The sequence below is a fragment of the Scyliorhinus canicula genome, chromosome 18, assembly GCF_902713615.1.
Source record: "Scyliorhinus canicula chromosome 18, sScyCan1.1, whole genome shotgun sequence".
Taxonomy (NCBI): Eukaryota; Metazoa; Chordata; class Chondrichthyes; order Carcharhiniformes; family Scyliorhinidae; genus Scyliorhinus; species Scyliorhinus canicula.
Window position 1 is genome coordinate 71,166,768 of NC_052163.1, and position 21,618 is coordinate 71,188,385.

Here is a 21,618-nt window from a genome sequence, read left to right on the forward strand (position 1 = left end):
CAGCGATTTAAGAAGCCAATTCACCACCACCTTCTGAAGGACAGCTAGGGATGGGCAATAAATGCTGGCCTAACCAGCGAAGCCCATATCCTGTAAATTAATTTTTTTAAATGACATATTGGTCAGAGTGTCCTGCAGCTGCCTCGGGTACCCATCTGGGAAAGGTGGATATGCAAACCTGGGTCCAGTTCAGTCTTTGTTGCAATATTGGACCGCAATGCACTGCGACAAGCACTGTGTAAACCATCCAGTCACTCAGAAAAGTGGGGTGCGATTCAACTAAAAGGGAACAAAGTCCCCTAACGAGCGCATTTAGCCACATGTTTCCTGGCGTTCAACTCCCTTGATAATATTAAACACTTCATTTGGGTCACCCCTTAACCTTCAAATTTCAGATTCAACCTTTGCCTTTTGTTTAATTTCCAGGTACCAAGGTTGGATTTAAGGAAGATCGCTACATGCTACGTCAAAGCAATCTCACCTCCCTAGACACGCCAATGGTACGGACCAACAAGCCGGTTGGAACCGACATTGTGAGGTGGAAGGTGACGGACAATGTGCATAGAGAGTCAGCTAAACGGTATCAAACAACCAATCCCGATGACACAAGTGAGTATTGAGGAAGCTGTGAGCAGTCCTGAATGGGAAGGGCTGCTAAAGCTATATAACGGTTTCAAAAATGGCATTTTGGTGTTCTGTCTATTCAAAGAAATCTTTGGGATTTCCATGATAACCTGTGTCATACAACAACAATAACTTATATTTATATAGTACCTATAACATTGTAAAATGCTTCGGGGAGCACAATCAGCCAAAAATTTACATCAAATCACAAAAGACGTCATAAAAGATTGGACAAAGAATTTGGTTCTAAGGACAATCTTAAAAGAGGAGAGAGAGAGATAAAGGTTGGGATTCTCCGGTCTCCCAGTCACGTGATTCTTGGTGGCGGGAGACAGTGCACTGTTCACTGGTGGCAGGATTCTCTGTTTCTGTCACTGTTAATGGGAACTCCCATTGAAGCCAGCCCAAGCTGCCGGGAACCCCACGGGAGAGGTGCCCTGCCAACGGGACCAGAGGATCCTGCCAGTGTGTACAGCCAGAGAATTCCAGCAAAGAGTGGGAGAGCTTTGGGCTCAGGAATACTGAGAGTACAGTGGCCAATAGTGGAACAACAAGTTGAATCAGTAGAGCAAAGAGCAATGGATTAGGATAGGCAAATATCTTCCAATGTTGCACAGCCGATGGAATTTCAAAAGTCAGGAACATGGGAGCTGTGCAATGTACACGCCGCTATCAACCACCAGCATTTTGGTATCGTAACTTTCCCTTTTTAAAAAAAGATATTTTATTACAAACACATTCAACAAAATAACACAAGTGTAACGTTCTATTATGCTTGTACAGTTTGGACATTTTTCCCCTTTCCCCTCCCACCACACCAAACAGTTCCTCAAATATAGCAATGAATGGCTTCCACTGTACCTCATATCCCTCCTCTGCGCCACCCTCCCAAGGAAAAATTTGATTTTCTCCAATGTAAGAAACTCATACTGATCCCTCAGCCAAGTCGTGACCCCCAGTGGCGTAGCCGCCCTCTAATTCAAAAGCATCCATCGCCGGGCAATTAGAGAGATGAAGGCCACGATATCGGCTCCCTCCTCCAGCAGCTTCAACATCCCAAAGATCACTACCACAGAGCCCGGCTTCACCTCAACCCCGACAATCCTCGCTAAGTCCCCGAACACCGCTCTCCAACTCCTCACACCTCCAGAACATATGAGCATGGTTTGCCGGCCTTCTCCCACACGTCTCATAATCGCCTGCTACTCCCAGAAAAAAACCCACTCACCCGAAGCCGGGTCATGTGGACCCTGTGCACCACCTCAAATTGTATCAAACTCATTCTTGCGCAGGAGGAGGTTGAGTTCACTCACTGGGTTACCTCACACCAAATTCCCCATCCTATCACCCTGCCCAACTCCTCCTCCTATTTTCACTTGATCCTTTTCACTAATGCCTTGCCCTGCTCTCCCAACCACTCATATATATCCTCAATTCCACCAATCACTACCTCATCCAGGAGCAGTGAAAAGTATACCCCGGTAGCTGAGGGAACAAAGGCAGCTTCCTACATGCAGAATCCCACACTTGCCAATACCTAAACCCACTCCTCCTTGGTAACTGAAATCTTCCCCGCAGCTTCTCTTCCCAGCAACCTTCCTGTCTGCAGACATGTCCCTGAGCCGCACTAACCCCTCCTCCCTCCACCGCCCATACATCCCATCCATTCCCCCTGGCGTGAACGTATGGGATGGGATTCTCCGATCCCGTGCCCGGGTTGGAGAATCAGCAGGGGTGGGGGGGGGGTGTGAATCCCGCCTCGCCGCTCCGTCGCCGGGCCACCGATTCTCCGGCCAATGACGCCGGCGCAGTCGCCACGGTGCCGGTTGGGGGCCACTAAACACAGCCCCCACCCCCCGGCGATTCTCCGCGTTCGACGGCCCATCGGGTCCCGCCGGCGCGTTCGCATGTGGTCCTACACGGCGGGACCTCTGTGTTCTGGCTGCGGGGTCCATCCTGTGGGGGGGGGGGGAATCCAACTCCAGGGGGGACCTCCACAGTGGTCAGGCCCGCGATCGGGGGTTACCAATCAGCAGGCGCGCTAATTACGGAGGGGTGGGGCACCTATGTTCCTCCACGCCGGTCTCCGTCATGTTACGTGGGGGCTGGTGCGGAGACGGCAACCCACGCGCACGCGCGGACCCACGCCGGCTGTGTCGGGCATGCATGGGCCTGTGCCAGCCATGCTGGGGCCCGTATCGGCAGCTGGAGTTGCACAAAGCACTCCAGTGCCATGCTGGTCCTCTGTGGGTTGGGGGATTGCTGCTCCCTAGTGGGCAGATGATACCGTTGTAAAACGCTCTGGTGTTTACGAATGCAGTAACACTGCGCTAAAACAGAGAATCCCACCCATGGTTCCGACACAATGGCGTCAACACTGACATGTGCCCCATTTTAAAGTGCCTTCTCAGCTGGTTTCAGATTTTTATAGGCCACTCCACCAACGGACTCCCTCTATACCTCCTCGGAGCGAGCGGCACCGGGGCCATCATCAGAGCCCCCAGGCTTGTACCCCTCCCCCTCTAACCTGACCTAATCCACCTCCTCCCCCTCCCACCATCATCTCAACTCCTCCATGTTCGCTGCACAATAATAATGCAACAACTTTGGGAGCACCACCTGCCCCTTTGCAACAAGGCCCTCTTCATCCTCGGCACCTTCCCTGCCCACGCAATTTCTGAGATTAGTGCATCCACCTTCCGAGAAAAGGCCTTGGGGGTAGGGTGGGGGGGAGGGGGGGGTGGGGGAATGGGGAGGGACTGAAACACAAGCAGGAATCTTGGCAGTACATTCATCCTCACAACCTGCACCCTCCCTACAAATGTCAGGTGTAGTGTATCCTATCTTTTAAGGTCCCCCTTGATCTCTTCCACCAACTCCGTACGGTTTCACCTATGCATTGTGGCCCACTAATGGGTTATGTGGATCCCCAGGTACTGAAACAGCTCCCTGCCACCTTAAATGGCAGAGCTCCCCACATTCACCCCCACCCCTCAACATTAGGGGCAGCATGGTAGCACAGTTGCTTCACAGCTCCAGAGTCCCAGGTTCGATTTCTGGCTTGGGTCACTGTGCGGAGTCTGCACATTCCTGCTTGCCTGCGTGGATTTCCTCCGGGTGCTCCGGTTTCCTCCCACAGTCCAAAGGCGTGCAGGTTAGGTGGATTGGCCATGCTAAATTGCCCTTAGTGTCCAAACAAGGTAAGTTGGGGATAGGGTGGAGATGTGGAGTAAGGTGGAGTTGTGGGCTTGAGTAGGGTGCTCTTTCCAAGGGCCAGTGCGGACTCGATGGGCCGAATGGACTCCTTCTGCACTGTAAATTCTTTGAGACATTCACCGGAAACCCAAACTTTTCCTCGCATTGAATTTATAACCTGAAAAAGCTCCAAATCTCTCCCACAGGCACTTGATTCTGCCCGTGCTTTCCAACAGGTGTGACACGAACAATAGCAAGTCATCGCGTACCCAGTGCTCCCTGCCCCCACTAACCTTCAGCACTCACCTCCCTGTCGGGGTCAAAATTACATTCAGCAACCTCCTAATATCAATAGAGAGCTCCCTCCTCTTCATAAAGCTCCTTTAGTCCTCTGGAACCACCTCCGGCACACTCCCCTGCAACCTTCTCACCAGTCCCTTTGCCAGAACTATCGCTTCCATATTTAGCAGCGAGATGGGTCTGTAGGACCGAACTCCAATGGATCCTGCCCCTTTTTCGGAATCGGAATCGACGCCTGCGCCAATGTAACCAGCCACAGAGTACCTCCTAGCCACCTCCGCTATCTCATCTAACAGTCACCGATGCTCCTTCCTTCTCATCCTATCCTTATGGGCCTTGAACAAAACAATTCCCCCCTGTACCACCACTTTCAAGGCCTACCAAAACGTGGCTGCCGATACCTCCCCATTCTGACAGAGCTCAACATAATTCTTAATCGCCACTATACACATTCTAGAAGAAGGAATATTCCCTTTATTTCGGGTGCCCAAACCTCCATCAATCCACCATCCCATCCTCTCCATAAACCCTTCCAGCTATCGCGTCATTCTCAACCTCGATTGACTTGGGGCTCAACCTATCCACCCTCAACTCCAATACACAATTGAAATCCCACCTCCTAATCAGCCTGTGGGAGTTCAAGTCCAAGACCACTCCCAATAGCCTCTTCATCTCAATGGACGCAGACACATTCACCAATGCCACTGGAGTCCCCATTAGCACCTGAGTCGCCATCACAAATCTCCCCCTGGCCCTGTACTTCCCTGGCCACACTGTAAACCCTGTTTTCTTGCTCAACAAAATGGCAACCCCCTTGACTTCAAGTCAAACCCCGAGTGGGATACTTGCCCCATCCACCTCCTCCGAGCTTACACCTGGAGATGTGTCTCTGCTCTCAAACTCTTCAGCTAGAACATTTAACTGGGGAATTTCGCCCAGGGATATTCCATGTCACAATTCTTACCGGAGGTTTCCGCCTGCACCCCCCAGGTCTAGAGTCCACCATCATCACCCCAGGCTCCGCCCCCTAGCCCTACTCTGAATCGGGCCCAACCAAGATGCCCTCCCGCCCCATCCATGACCAAACCCATCCTCCATATCTGTCACCCCTCTCCCTCTCCTCCCACCCCCCTCCTCCCGCCCCGATTGTGACCAAACTCATCCTCCATAACTGCCTCATCCCCAACCCCACCCCCATTGCCTCAACCCTGAGCCCCCCCCCCCCCCCTCCCCCAACCATATTGTGCGTCTTAAAACACTACTGGAAGGTTTACAATCATAGAGGACTAGAACAAATTATATGTGGTTTTGTGTCTTACCCATTTAATACCCAGTAATTCACTGGTGCAGCAGCACAAGTGAAAGGTCTTAAATCAAACTTTATGTTGTGTGAAACTCTGTTAGAAGGACTCGTCAACCTTGGTGAGGCCATGCTGACTGCTTTTTAATGTTTCAATACACATTCGCAGTCTGAACGAGCCTGATACAAGGTCAAGCAGGACTCCGTTTCCATCCCTGGACTAAGTTAATTTATTCTATTGTTGCTTGGAGTATTACAACTAATGACTGAACTCACAGCCACTTAAAATGGCCAGCTCCTTAGTAACAATGAGCATCTCTACACAACAGAGAAATCCCATTGCTAAGACAATAAAGAAGGTGCATCTCCTTCATCACCATGCCATTTGAACAAACCACCCAAATGTGCGCATGAATATTCCAGGTATGCGCATCACTTCTAGAGGAAAATTCTTTAATTGACCATTAATTAACCATCATCTTGCCAAGCCCATATTTATATTTACCAAAAATAGGTGAGCAATAGGGTCAGAAAGTTAGCCCACCAAGTCTGTCAGGGAAAGGTAACAGGGATAAAGTGTGACACTAAGGCAGTGAAACTAAACATGAAGACTTTTCACGCAGTAACAGATGATTTTGACCAATTTGTTTTCCTTGTTGAACTTTTCAAACTTTACCAGTGTGTTCTGATCCTGTTCCACTTTTCTCTCTCAGTTCTGTACAACCTCTCATTAAGAGCAACCAGAATATTCAATGGTGAGCTGAGAAAGCCGGACTCACCAGAGTTTAACCAACTGCGGCTGAAGGTGGAGGAGAATGTAAGTATGTGCACGGATGAGTGACAGTGTGTTTCCTCAGACTGTATGGATTGAATTTGTGTGCTAATCCACTCTTTTCATTTTGCCATCTTGTCTGCCATCTCCTGTTTAAAAACTAATTTAAAATGAAAATGAAAATGAAAATCGCTTATTGTCACGAGTAGGCTTCAATGAAGTTACTGTAAAAAGCCCCTAGTCGCCACATTCCGGTGCCTGTCCGGGGAGGCTGGTACGGGAAGTCTTGCAGTTAGTTCAAACACAAGTAATCTTTTTTCAAAGTTTTTCACAGTATAGTAAAATACTGTTTTATTCTCTAACAATAGTCAATCTCATGTGGTTGTATCCACGATGATTCAATCCCCATTTCAGAATTGTACAATGTGTCTTCAATTTTATTATCTCAGTGTGCCGATTTGTAATGAAAACTGCCTATGTAAACCTTTGTCTATGGCAGCGAGATGTGTTTATAAGGGCAGTTTGCATTCTAACTGTGGGCATTGCAATTTATAATGTAAAGGTATATTTTTAATATTTGTGTGTGTTTTATATATATATATATATAAGCAGCATGAAAAACTCCTGAGTGTGATTGACACCTTTAATGCGTAATGGTTGTACTAAGTGTAGCACAGTGTCTTATAGAACAGAAAGACTGAGGTTTCAGTTCCTATTTAAGTTATTAGTGTTATATTGTGTGATTGTAATACGTCGTTACTCTTTTGCTTACTTCCAGAATGGTCTGATGGTTGTAGTTCAGTTAAACTATCAGTTTTCAAATTAAGCAAATAACATTTATTGAATAACAAATATAAATATCTATGAGTTTGTTCACTCTTTTACAACTATAACTGATGATTAAGTAAACAAGAAGTACAAATAATGTTTAACTACACATGCCACCTAAGCTATATCTCTAACACTCTGCTTTCTAGTCACTCCTGATACGAAGAGGTGGGAATCTCCTCTGAGTACAGTTTATATAGATTCATAGAATTTACAGTGCAGAAGGAGGCGATTTGGCCCATCGAGTCTGCACCGGCCCTTGGAAAGAGCACCCTACTCAAGCCCACACCTCCACCCAATCCCCATAACCCAACTTAACATTTTTGGACACAAAGGGCAATTTAGCATGGCCAATCCACCTAACCTGTACATCTTTGGACTGTGGGAGGAAACCGGAGAACCCAGAGGAAACCCACGTAGACAAGGGGAGAACGTGCAGACTCCAGGGGATATACAGTGAATGGTAGAACCCTCAAGAGTATTGACAGTCAGAGAGATCTCGGTGTACAGGTCCACAGGTCACTGAAAGGGGCAACACAGGTGGAGAAGGTAGTCAAGAAGGCATACGGCATGCTTGCCTTCATTGGCCGGGGCACTGAATATAAAAATTGGCAAATCATGTTGCAGCTGTATAGGACCTTAGTTAGGCCACACTTGGAGTATAGTGTTCAATTCTGGTCCCCACACTACCAGAAGGATGTGGAGGCTTTCGAGAGGGTGCAGAAGAGATTTACCAGGATGTTGCCTGGTATGGAGGGCATTAGCTATGATGAGAGGTTGAATAAACTCTGTTTATTCTCACTGGAACGACGGAGGTTGATGGGCAACCTGATAGAGGTCTACAAAATTATGAGGACAATAAACAGAGTGGATAGTCAGAGACCTTTTCCCAGGGTAGAGGGGTCAATTACTGGGAGACATAGATTTAAGGTGCAAGGGGCAAGGTTTAGAGGAGATGTACGAGGCAAGTTTTTTACACAGCAGGTAGTGGGTGCCTGGAACTCTCTGCCAGAGGAGGTGGTGAAAGCAAGGACGATAGTAACGTTTAAGGGGCATCTTGACAAATACATGAATAGGATGGGAATAGAGGGATACAGACCACGGAAGTGCAGAAAATGTTTGTTTAGATGGGCAGCATGGTCGGCGCAGGCTTGGAAGGCCGAAGGGCCTGTATGTGTGCTGTACTTTTCTTTGTTCTTTGTTCTTTGTTCCGCACAAACAGTGACTCAAGCCAGGAATCAAACCTAGGACCCTGTAGCTGTGAAACAACTGTGCTAACCACTGTGCTACTGTGCTGCCCATAGAACCGGTGCTGCCATCTAGTGGTTGTCTCGCAGTGCAATACAGTTGTTAACCCTTTACATACCAGCAGATATACAGATAACTACATCCCCCTTTTTTTAAACATATTTTCTATGTAGCAGAGAAAATTGTATAACAAGATAACTATAAATCATGATATGTATGAGGCACAACTTGAGTAATGACTGTACACAATAATTCAATATTTTATAAGTTCAGCCTGGTTTTCTTCCTCGCCTTGTCGATCTTCTTAGCTGATGAGGTGGTGAATTTAAAGCTTTCACAGTCTTGTGCATGTCATCTGAATTTTCGGTATGCAGTAGATTGTCACGAAATATTGACTATGAAGTTTAAATTTGGAAAAAATTGGTGGTGCAGTCGAATTCTTTGCAAAGCACATCTGTTTCGTTGAAAATTCATGCTGATTTCACTATGTACGAACGTGGAGCTGCTTGCCTAACGATTGTAGCTGGAGCAGACCATCCTCCTTCCAGATTTTTGATTCTGACAAGGTCATCCGTTGTGAGTGGTTCCAATTGTCTGTTGTAGTATGACTGTTGTCCTGAGTGTTGTTCTTCAATCTTCTTCAACACAGGCAAGTGGTCTGGATTCTGCAGTCTAATTGCTGGTAAGGTAGTCCTGAGATCCCTGTTGAATAACATTTGAGCCGGCGAGAGTCCTGAAGATAGTGGTGTCACTGTGTAAGATAACAACGCAAGATGGATATCTGACATCGAGTCATTTGCTTTATTAATCAACTGTTTAACTATGTGAACACCCTTCTCTACCTTTCCATTGGACTGAGGGTAGTGAGGACTGGATGTCACATGCATGAAGTTATATTTCTTCTAGAATTCTGACCATTCCAAACTTGCAAAACATGGACCATTGTCCGACATGACAGTATCCGGTATTCCACGTTTTGAGAATGTTTCTTTACATGCTTTAATTACTGAGTTTAATGTCAAGTCTGAAAGTTTCATAACTTCTGGGTAGTTAGAATAATAATCTATTATTAAGAAGTAGTCTTGAGCAGTTGAATGAAATAGGCCAATCTCTACTTTGGTCCAAAGAGAAGTAAGCAGTTTGTGTTGTTGCAGGATCCCCTTGCATTGCGCAGGTTGGTGTTTTTGACAAGTTTCCCGGGTGATAATCATGTCAGTAATGTCCCTATGTATTCCCGGCCAGTAGACTGGATGTGGTGCTTGTCTTTTACATTTTCCGACACCGAGGTGTCCCTCATGAATCTTTTCAAGTACATCGGAACTAAGACATTGTGGAATAACAATTCGATCAAATCTCAATAGTAGACAATCTACGATCGTCAAATCAGATTTAATGTTACGGTGTTGAGATATCGCCCCTTTGGCCATCCATGTTGAAGATGGTGCATGACCCTCTGAAGTGTAGCGTCCTTCTTCGTTTCTGACTTGATTAAATTCAGTTATTCGTCTGTTGCAGGAAGGTTCTTTGCACAGAGTTGAGCTGAGCTTCTACATCACGTATAAATTCCATTGGTGTGCTTTCAGTTGTGATGGAGTGTGATAAAGTGTCTGCAATAATTAATTCTTTCCCAGCTGTGTAAATTAAATTGAAATCATACCGTCGTAATTTCATCATTATCCTTTGAAGTCTAGGTGTAATTTTATTTCGGTCTTTGTCGATGATGTGGGCTAACGGCCTGTGATCCGTCTCAACTGTGAAGGTGGGAGGCCCATAGACATAATCATGGAATTTGAGTATTCCTGTCAATAGACCGAGACATTCCTTCTCACTTTGGGCGTATCTGCATTTCGTCGCTGTCATTGCTCTTGAAGCATATGCTTCAATCAGAATACAATCAGAATGTTCATCTTGTAAGAGAACTACGCCTATCCCAGCCTGATTTGAATCAGTGGATATCTTGGTTGCTCTTTTCGGGTCGAAGAAAGCGAGTATCGGTGCGGTCATGAGCTGTGTTTTTAAATCTGTTCACTCCTTCTGATGGCTCTGTGTCTACTCAAAAGTAGTAGATTTTCTGATTAAAGTTCTCAATGCTGTTGCTCTTGCTGACAAGTTGGAGATAGAAAGCGCTATACTTCCTCAGGAAACTAAGGAAATTCGGCATATCCACATTAACCCTTACCAGATGCACCATAGAATGCATCCTATCTGGCTACATCACAGCCTGGTATGGCAACTGCTTGGCCCAGGACCGCAAGAAACTTCAGAGAGTCGTGAACACCACCCAGTCCATCACACAAACCTGCCTCCCATCCATTGACTCCAACTACACCTTCCGCTGACTGGGGAAAGCGGGCAGCAAAATCAAAGACGCCTCCCACCCGGCTTACTCACTCTTCCAACTTCTTCCATCAGGCAGGAGATACAAAAGTCTGAGAACACGCACGAACAGACTCACAAACAGCTTCTTCCCCAATATTACCAGACTCCTAAATGACCCTCTTATGGACTGACCTTATTAATACTACACCCTGCATGATTCATCCGATGCCGGTGCTCATGTAGTTACATTGTATACCTTGTGTTGCCCTATTATGTATTTTATTTTATTCCCTTTTCTTCCCATGTACTGAATGATCTGTTGAGCTGCTTGCAGAAAAATACTTTTCACTATAACCTCAGTACACGTGACAATAAACAAATCCAATCCAATTCAATCCAACTTGCCAAGAAAATTGACGAAGCCGAAAAATCTGCAAACACTTTTCTTGTCTTCTGGTATCTTCAGGTTCTGAATTGCTGCAATTTTTCCATCATCAGGTTGGACACCTTGATGAGAAATGGTATCTCCCAGAAATGTAAGTGAAGACTGTGCAAAGATACATTTCGCTTGATTTAGTTTGAGTCCATACTTGTTGATGCATTTGAATACTTCTTTCAAACGTTCAATGTGCTCTTTCCTGGTTGTAGACCAAATAATGATGTCGTCAACGTACACCCTCACACCTTCAATTTCTCCTGTCATTTGCTCTATGATCCTGTGGCATATTTCAGATGCAGATATGATACCAAACGGCATACGATTGAAGCAAAATCATCCAAAGGGCGTGTTAAAAGTACTTAGTAGTCTGCTCGAGTCATCAAGTTGCATTTGCCAAAATCCCTGTGATGCATCTAACTTCGTGAAGATGTGTGCATTCGCCATCTCACTTGTGATTTCCTCGCACTTTGGTATGGGATAGTGTTCCCTTCTTATGTTCTTACTGAGATCTTTAGGATCAATGCAGGATTCTTAAGGGGTAGAGTGAGCAACCAGAAGTCGTGGTGCACATAGGCACCAACGACATAGCTAAGAAAAAGGATGAGGATCTAAAAAGTGATTTTAGGGAGTTACGTTGGAAGCTAAAGAGCAGGTCAAGCAGAATAGTGATCTCAGGATTGCTACCGGTGCCACGTGCAAGTGAGGCAAGGAACAGAGAGCGAGTGCAGCTGAACATGTGGCTACAGGGCTGGTGCAGGAGCGAAGGCTTCAGATATGTGGATCATTGGGGTATCTTCTGGGGAAGGTGGGACCTGTACATGAGGGACGGATTGCACCTAAACTGGAGGGGCACCAATATCCTGGGTGGGAGGTTTGCTAGAGCTCTTCGGGAGGGTTAAAACTAATTTGGCAGGGGGATGGAAACCAGAGCTATGGATCAGAGGACAGGATAGCTGTTGAACAGGCAGAAATAGTATGCAGCAAGTCTGTGAGGAAGGATAGATAGTTGATAGAGCAAAGTTGCACTCACTGGAATGGGTTAAAGTGTGTCTGTTTCAATGCAAGGAGTGTCAGGAATAAGGGAGATGAACTTAGAGCATGGATCAGTACTTGGAACTACGATGTTGTGGCCATTATGGAGACATGGATTTCACATGGGCAGGATTGGTTGTTAGATGTTCCGGGGTTTAGATGTTTTCAGAAGAATAGGGAGGGAGGTTAAGGAGAAGGGAGAGTAGCACTGTTAATTAGGGAGTGCACCACAGCTGCAGAAAAGGAGGTAGTTGAGGAGGGTTTGTCTACTGAGTCGGTATGGGTGGAAGTCAGAAACAAGAAAGGAGCAGTCACTTTATTGGGAGTTTTCTATAGACCCCCCCAATAGCAGCAGAGAGATGGAGGAACAGATTGGGCGGCAGATCTTGGAAAAGTGCAGAAGTAACAGAGTTGTTGTCATGGATGACTTCAACTTCCCTAACATTGACTGGAACCTCCTTAGTGCAAATGGTTTGGATGGAGCAGATTTTGTCAGGTGTGTACAGGAAGGATTCCTGACTCAATATGTAGATAGGCTGACTAGGGGGGACGCCATATTGGACTTGGTGCTCGGCAACAAACCAGGCCAGGTGTCAGATATCTCGGCGGGAGAGCATTTCGGTGACAGTGACCATAACTCCTTGACCTTTACCATAGTCATGGAGAGGTATAGGAACACACAGTATGGGGAGGTATTTAATTGGGGGAGGGGGAATTATACTGCTATTAGACAGGAACTGAGGAGCATAAAGTGGGAACAATTGTTCTTGGAGAAATGGACAACAGTAATGTGGGGTTGTTTAAGGAGCATTTGTTGCGAGTGCTGAATTATTTTGTCCCACTGAGACGAGGAAGGAATGGTAAGGTGAAGGAGTCTTGGATGACAAGAGAAGTGGAACTTCTAGTCAAGAGGAAGAAGGAAGCTTATGTAAGGTTGAGGAAGCAAGGATCTGACTCGAGGGTTACAAGGTAGCCAGGAAGGAACTCAAAAATGGACTGAGTAGAGCTAGAAGGGGGCATGAAAAAACCCTGGCGGGAAGGATTAAGGAAAACCCCAAGGTGTTCTACACTTATGTGAGAAATAAGAGGATGATCAGAGTGTGTGTAGGGCCGATCAGGGATAGTGGAGGGAACTTGTGCCCAGAGTCTGAAGAGATGAGGGAGGCCCTAAATGAATACTTTGCTTCAGTATTCACTGGAGAGGGACCTTGTTGCCCATGAGAACAGTGTGAACCAGGTTAATAGAGTCTAACAGGTTGATATTAAGATGGAGGATGCGCTGGAAATTTTGAAAAGCATCAGGATAGGTAAGTCCCCTGGGCCTGACGGGATATACCCAAAGTTACTACAGAAAACGAGGGAGGAGATTGCCAGCTGTTGGCGATGATCTTTGCATCCTCACTCTCCACTGGAGTAATACAGGGTGATTGGAGGGAGGCGAATGTTGTTCCCCTATTCAAGAAAGGGAATAGGGAAATCCCTGGGAATTACAGACCCATCAGTCTTATGTCTGTGGTGAGCAAAATATTGGAAAGGATTCTGAGAGACTGGATTTATGATTATTTAGAAAAACATAGTTTGATTAAAGATAGTCAGCATGGCTTTGTGAGGGGCAGACATCAAGCTTCATTAAATTATTTGAGGATGTGACGAGACACATTGATGAAGGTCGGGCAGTGGATGTGGTGTATATGGATTTCAGCAAGGCATTTGATAAGGTTCCCCATGGTAGGCTCATTCAGAAAGTTATGGGGCATGGGATACAGGGAAATTTGGCTGTCTGGATACAGAATTGGCTGGCCAAAAGAAGACAGTGAGTGGTAGTGGATGGAAAGTATTCCGCCTGGAGGTCGGTGACCAGTGGTGTCCCACAAGGATCTGTTCTGGGACCTCTGCTCTTTGTGGTTTTTGTAAATGACTTGGATGAGGAAGTGGAAGGGTGAGTTAGTAAGTTTGCCGATGACACAAAGGTTGATGGAGTTGTAGATAGTGTTGAGGTTGTTGCAGGTTACAACAGGACATTGACAGGATGCAGAGCTGGGCTGAGAAGTGCCAGATGAAGTTCAACCTTGATAAATGTGAAGTGATTTATTTTGGAAGGTCTAATTTGAATGCTGAATACAGGGTTAAAGGCAGGATTCTTGGAAGTGTGGAGGAACAGAGGGATCTTGGGGCCCACGTACACAGATCCCTCAAAGTTGCCACCCAGGTTGATAGGATTGTTAAGAAGGCATATGGTGTGTTGGCTTTCATTAACGGAGGATTGAGTTAAGAGCCGCGAGGTTTCGCTGCAGCTTTATAAAACTCTAGTTAGACCACACTTGGAATATTGTGTCCAGTTCTGGTCGCCTCATTATAGGAAGGATGTGGATGCTTTGGAGAGGGTACAGAGGAGATTTACCAGGATGCTGTCTGGATTGGAGGGCATGTCTTATGAAGAAAGGTTGAGGGAGCTAGGGCTTTTCTCACTGGAGCGAAGAAGGCAGAGAGGTGACTTGATAGAGCTGTACAGGTGATGAGAGGCATGGATAGAGTGGATAGCCAGAGACTTTTCCCCAGGGTGGAAATGGCTGTCACGAGGGGACATAATTTTAAGATGATTGGAAGAAGGAGAAGGGAGATGTCAGAGGTAGTTTCTTTACACAGAGAGTGGTGGGTGTGTGGAATGCACTGCCAGCAGAGGTGATGGAGTCAGAGTCATTGGGTACATTTAAGTGACTCTTAGACAGGCACATGGACAGCAGTAAATTAGGTTGATCTTGGATTAGGATAAATGTTGTGGGCTGAAGGGCCTATACTGTGCTGTACTGTTCTATGTTCTCATGCAGATGCAAAGATCACCGGACGTTTTTTCTTTACACAAACCAATGGATTTACCCAGTCAGTCAGTTGTGTGACTTAAGATATAATACCTTGGGTTTGAAGTTTGTCTAGTTGTTGTTTTAACCTTTCTCGCAAAGGAGCAGGAATTCTGTGAGGTGGATGAATAATTGGCTTGGCATCCTTCCTGAGTAAAATTTTATACTGGAACAGTAGTGTGCCCATGCCTCTGAAAACATCAGGGTACTGAATCAAGATTTCCTCATCCAAGCTTGGTGTAAATTATGTTGCTGTATATATACATTGGCCTGCCAACTCCTTGACTACAATGGCAATCCCATAGCTGCCGGTAGCTCGTGTCAACTAGGGCTATCCAACAAGGCGATCAAGGCAACATTTTGGTTTGAAATCGTCAGGCCTGACAGGGCGTCCCTGCTCGGTGCTCGGGCCTGCAAGCTCCTAAACCTGGTTCAGCGAGTCCACACCATGTCATCGTCACCGGCGACGGCCTCGCCCGATGGAAATTTGCAAGCCGACATAGACGACATTATCATGCAGTACCACAGCGTATTCGAGAGAATGGGTACGCTCCCGTACCAATATAAAATCCTGCTCAAGCCAAACGCCACCCCTGTAATTCATGCACCAGGGTATTCGGCAGCAGGGTAGCATGGTGGTTAGCATAAATGCTTCACAGCTCCAGGGTCCCAGGTTCGATTCCCGGCTGGGTCACTGTCTGTGTGGAGTCTGCACGTCCTCCCCCTGTGTGCGTGGGTTTCCTCCGGGTGCTCCGGTTTCCTCCCACAGTCCAAAGATGTGCGGGTTAGGTGGATTGGCCATGCTAAATTGCCCGTAGTGTCCTAAAATGTAAGGTGAAGGGGGGGTTGTTGGGTTACGGGTATAGGGTGGATACGTGGGTTTGATCATGGCTCGGCACAACATTGAGGGCCGGAGGGCCTGTTCTGTGCTGTACTGTTCTAAGTAACCACGCCGGCTGCCGGCACCCCTCAAGGTTTGTCTGAAAAAGCAACTACAGGACCTCCAAGACCAGGGCATCATCTTGAAGGTCTCAGAGCCAACAGACTGGGTCAGTTCCATGGTCTGCGTAAAGAAGCCATCAGGGGAGCTCCGCATTTACATTGATGCTAAGGATCTAAACTGCAACATCACGCGGGAGCATTACCCGATCCCGAAACGCGAAGAGTTAACCAGTGAGATGGCTCATGCCAAATGCTTCACTAAGCTGGACGCCTCCCGGGGCTTTTGGCAAATACAGCTGGACGCGTCCAGTCGCAATCTGTGCACGTTCAACACCCCGTTCGGTCGCTACTGCTACAACCGCATGCCTTTCGGCATCATATCTGCCTCCGAAGTGTTTCACCGCATCATGGAGCAGATGATGGAGGGCATCGAGGGGGTGGGAGTATACGTGGACGACGTAATTATCTGGTCCACAATGCCTCAGGAACACATCGCTCGCCTCAAGCAGGTCTTCCAGCGAATTCATGAGCATGGTCTCCAGCTGAACAGGGCCAAGTGCTCATTTGGTCAATCGGATATTAGGTTTCTAGGTGACCACATCTCGCAGCAGAGTGTGCGGCCAGACGCCGACAAGGTCTTGGCGGACAAGAGGGCGGTCCTCCGCTTCCTCGGGATGGTCAACTTTCTCGGGAAATTCACTCCCAATATGGCATCCCACACCACTGCCCTCCGCCATCTCGTCAAGAAATGAACGGAATTCCAGTGGCTGGCCACACATTTCTTTTTTTTTCATAGAATTTACAGTGCAGAAGGAGGCTATTCAGCCCATCAAGTCTGCACCGGCTCCTGGAAAGAGCACCCTATCCAAGGTCAACAACTCCACCCTATCCCCATAACCCAGTAACCCCACCCAACACTAAGGGCAATTTTGGACACTAAGGGCAATTTATCATGTCCAATCCACCTAACTTGCACATCTTTGGACTGTGGGAGGAAACCGGAGCACCCGGAGGAAACCCACGCACACACGGGGAGGAAGTGCAGACTCCGCACAGACAGTGACCCAAGCCGGAATCGAACCTGGGACCCTGGAGCTGTGAAGCGATTGTGCTAACCACAATGCTACTGTGCTGCCCCTAATGAAGCGGAATGGCATGAGCTGAAGGCAAAGCTCACCACAGCCCCAGTTATAGCGTTCTTCGACCCGACCAAGGAAACCAAGATATCAACTGATGCAAGCCAGGGCGGCATTGGGGCGGTGCTCCTCCAGCGAGATGACTCCTCGTCCTGGGCTTCAGTGGCATATGACGCCCACTGAGCAACGGTATGCCCAGATCGAAAAGGAGTGTCTGGGTGTCCTGACAGGAATAGTCAAGTTTCATGACTACGTTTACGGCCTGCCGAAATTCACGTTGGAAACGGACCACAGGCCTCTAGTCCACATAATCCAGAAGGATTTAAATTACATGACACCTCGGTTATGCGAATTCTTCTTCGACTCCACCGCTATGACTTCGAACTTGTCTACACGCCAGGCAAAGAGCTGATCGTTGCAGATGCCCTTTCCCGGTCCATCACCACACCGTGTGAGCAAGGTGACTTCATCTGCCACGTAGAAGCGCAAGTGCAATTGTGTGCCACCAACCTCCCAGCCTCTGACGAACGGGTGGTCCAAATTTGTGAGGAAACGTCCAAGGATCCTCTACTGCAGCGTGTGATGCAGCACCTTAACCATGGCTGGCAGAAGGGACAATGTCCCCAATTCTTTAACGTGAAAGACGACCTGACAGTTGTGGAGGGAATCCTTCTGAAACTCGACAGGAACGTTATTCCTCAGAGCATGCAGCCTATGGTGCTGGGTCAACTCCATGAGGGTCACCTTGGAGTCGAAAAATGCCGACGCAGAGTTCGGGAAACGTTTTAGTGGCTTTTACATGCTTTTACAGCCAGGAATGGTCTGATTTTGCAGAGTCCTACAACTTCCGTCACGTTACCTCCAGTCCCCACTACCCGCAGTCAAACGGGAAGGCCGAGAAAGGGATCCATATTGTCAAGCGGCTGCTGTGCAAAGCTGCAGACTCAGGCTCCGACTTCAACCTGGCAATGCTGGCATTCAGGGCAACCTTACTGTCCACTTGGTTGTCTCCAGCGCAGATGCTCATGAATCAGACTCTGAGGACCACAGTTCCAGCCATCCATGTTCCAGACCTTGACCACCTCACAGTCTTACAGAAAATGCAGCAGCCCCAGGCCCAACAGAAGGCCACAAATGATGCTTATGCCACGGATCTACCTGCGCTGGCTCCAGCCGATCACGTTTGCGTCCAGTTGTCAAACAAGTTGCCCCAAGGTCTTTCCTTGTCCGCATGGCTGATGGCTCCCTGCTACGGCGCAACAGACGGGCACTGCGAAGAGTTCCACGCCCACCACCTGACCGCAGTGCTCCGCTGGCCATCATTCTTCCTCCGGACGTACCCTGCCACGAGGCCACCGGTCTGCCAGCGATCCTGCCGGCCCACGCAACCACCGCGATGGCGGCGATCCCACTTATCCACGTGCAGGCGGCTCCTGATCCACCTCTACGGCGATTTACAAGAATTCGTCGCCCAGCACAAAGACTGACTCTGTAGACTGAACTTTTGTATATTTTGTGACTGAATTCATCGATTTAACCTTTGTAAATATTGCTTCATTTGCCATGTATCTGCACTATCGACACCTTCCCATGTATATACGTTTGTTCAAGGACCGTTTGTATATAGTCAGGCATATATATACGTATACATACCTCAGTATTTATTTAACTAAAAAAAAGGGGAGATGTCATAATATCCAATCATGTATATAATGAGATGCAGACAGGCAGTGATTGACACATAGGATGACCAGTAAGCATATAACACAGTACAGCCAATCACCAGACAGGACACTACCACTATAAAGCCAGAGGGCACTAGGTTTCCCGCTCTCTCGGGACCCAGCTACTGAGACAGTCAGAGTCCACGAGCTAGCAAGTGCAAACACCATGCGGTAGCTAGTATATCTGGTCAGGCTACTACAAGGTCACCAGTCAGATCAGTATAGTGTCGACCCACAGCTGAATATGTATAGCAGTTCTATAGTTGAATAAAACAGTGTTGGATCTTCTCCAGTGTTAGGCGTCGGTTTCGAACTTCCCTGCATCGAGTGCAGTCCACATGGAACCAACCTGCCAACACATCAGACCCCAGGATTTGTTTCTGGTGAGATTGGGTTGTGTGGGAGGGCCTGCACAGCTGTGACTCCTGGATGGAGAATGGCACGGATACATGGAATGAGTAACTCATTGATGGACACATCATGTCTACGACAAACATCTGGTCGTGATAACAGATTCTCAGGCATATCCTCCGTTTCTGTTGAGGAACCTACAAGGGTGATAGCGTTTGTTTGTTTTTTGTGAAGATGAGCTGATATCGCTTTGCATTGGTATTAATACGAAACAGTGACATTTCCTTGTTTAAAGGTTAGTGTGATATGTGAAATGTTACATAGTTGATTTTCAAATCTTTATTACTGTTGACCATCTAATAAACAAAATATTCTCAAGTGGCAGCACGGTAACATGGTGGTTAGCACAGTTGCTTCACAGCTCCACGGTCGCAAGTTTGTTTCCCGGCTTGGGTCACTGCCTGTGCAGAGTCTGCACGTTCTCCTCGTGTCTGCGTGGGTTTCCTCCGGGTGCTCCGGTTTCCTCCCACAGTTTAAACTAATTCAGCAGGGAGATGGGAACCTAAATTGTAGTCCCAGTGTACAGGATGTTGAGAGTAGTGAGGTCAGGGATAGGGTTAAAAGTTCGAAAGAGGGCACCGGCAAGCAAGATGCTGGTTTGAAGTGTGTCTACTTCAACGCTAGGAGCATCCGGAATAAGGTGGGTGAGCTTGCAGCATGGGTTGGTACCTGGGATCTCGATGTTGTGGCGATTTTGGAGAGATGGGTAGAGCAGGGACAGGAATGGTTGTTGCAGGTTCCAGGATTTAGATGTTTCTGTAAGAACAGAGAAGATGGTAAAAGAGGGGGGGGGGGGGGGGGGGGGCATTGTTAATCAAGGAAAGTATTACGGCGGCAGAATGGACATTTGAGGATTCGTCTACTGAGGTAGTATGGGCCGAGGTTAGGAACAGGAGAGGAGAGGTCACCCTGTTGGGAGTTGTCTATAGACCTCCGAATAGTTCCAGAGATGTAGAGGAAAGGATTGCAAAGATGATTCTCGACAGGAGCGAGAGTAACAGGATAGTTGTTATGGGGGACTTTAACTTTCCAAATATTGACTGGAAATACTATAGTTCGAGTACTATAGATGGGTCAGTTTTTGTGCAGTGTGTGCAGGAGGGTTTTCTGACACAGTATGTAGACAGGCCAACAAGGGGCGATGCCACATTGGGTTTGGTACTGGGTAATGAACCCGGTCAGGTGTTAGATTTAGATGTAGGTGAGCACTTTGGTGATAGTGATCACAATTCGGTTATGTTTACTTTAGCGATGGGCAGGGATAGGTATATACCACAAGGCAAGAATTATAGCTGGGGGAAAGGCAATTATGATGCTATTCGGCAAGATTTAGGATGTATAGGATGGGGAAGGAAACTGCAGGGGATGGGTACAATCGAAATGTGGAGCTTTTTCAAGGAACAGCTACTGCGTGTCCTTGATAAGTGTGTACCTGTCAGGCAGGGAGGAAGTTGTCGAGCAAGGGAACCGTGGTTTACTAAGGAAGTTGAAGCACTTGTCAAGAGGAAGAAGAAGGCTTATGTTAGGATGAGAAATGAAGGCTCAGTTAGAGCACTTGAGAGTTACAAGTTAGCCAGGAAGGACCTAAAGGGAGAGTTAAGAAGAGTGAGGAGAGGACACGAAAAGTCGTTGGCGGATAGGATCAAGGAAAACCCTAAAGTTTTCTATAGGTATATCAGGAACAAAAGAATGACTAGAGTAAGATTAGGGCCAATCAAGGATAGTAGTGGAAAGTTGTGTGTGGAATCAGAGGAGATAGGGGAAGCGTTAAATGGATATTTTTCGTCAGTGTTTACACTGGAGAAAGACAATGTTGTCGAGGAGAACACTCAGGTTCAGTCGACCAGGCTAGATGGGATTGAGGTTCAAAAGGAGGAGGTGTTAGCAATTTTGGAAAGTGTAAAAATAGATAAGTCCCCTGGGCCAGATGGGATTTATCCTAGGATTCTCTGGGAAGCCAGGGAGGAGATTGCAGAGCCTTTGTCCTTGATCTTTATGTCGTCTTTGTCGACAGGAATAGTGCTGGAAGGTTGGAGGATAGCAAATGTTGTCCCCTTGTTCAAGAAGGGGAGTAGAGACAACCCTGGTAATTATAGACCTGTGAGCTTTACTTCGGTTGTGGGTAAAATGTTGGAAAAGGTTATAAGACATAGGGTTTATAATCATCTTGAAAAGAACAAGTTGATTAGCGATACTCAACACAGTTCACACAATCAAACACTCAAGAGCTGGGCTTCAGCACTGCGAATATTCTCGCAAAAAAGGGGCAAGTATGTGGATCAGGGGAAGGCACTGGAGCATATCCTCTCTAATACTCCCACCGAGGCCTGGGGTCTAGGAGCTCCTGATATAATAGCTAGCAAGATATAATCCTGAATAAATAGCTAGCACTCTGAGAGAAAGCAGGACACGTAAAGGCGGGGATGGTTTGGGGGATTTGAAATGAAATGAAATGAAAATCGCTTATTGTTACGAGTAGGCTTCAATGAA

At 47.1% G+C, this 21,618-nt stretch overlaps 1 protein-coding gene across 3 annotated transcripts in view; it reads left to right on the forward strand.

Moving 5' to 3' along the window:
- The window catches only part of itgb4 (integrin, beta 4), a 311,978-nt gene that overhangs the window by 162,336 nt on the left and 128,024 nt on the right, over window positions 1–21,618 (forward strand). For all 3 annotated transcript variants that reach the window (XM_038777234.1, XM_038777235.1, XM_038777236.1), the window contains exons 20-21: window positions 427–609; window positions 6,133–6,236. In XM_038777234.1, coding sequence (XP_038633162.1) covers window positions 427–609; window positions 6,133–6,236 — 287 coding nt within the window. The remainder of the gene's footprint in view (window positions 1–426; window positions 610–6,132; window positions 6,237–21,618) is intronic.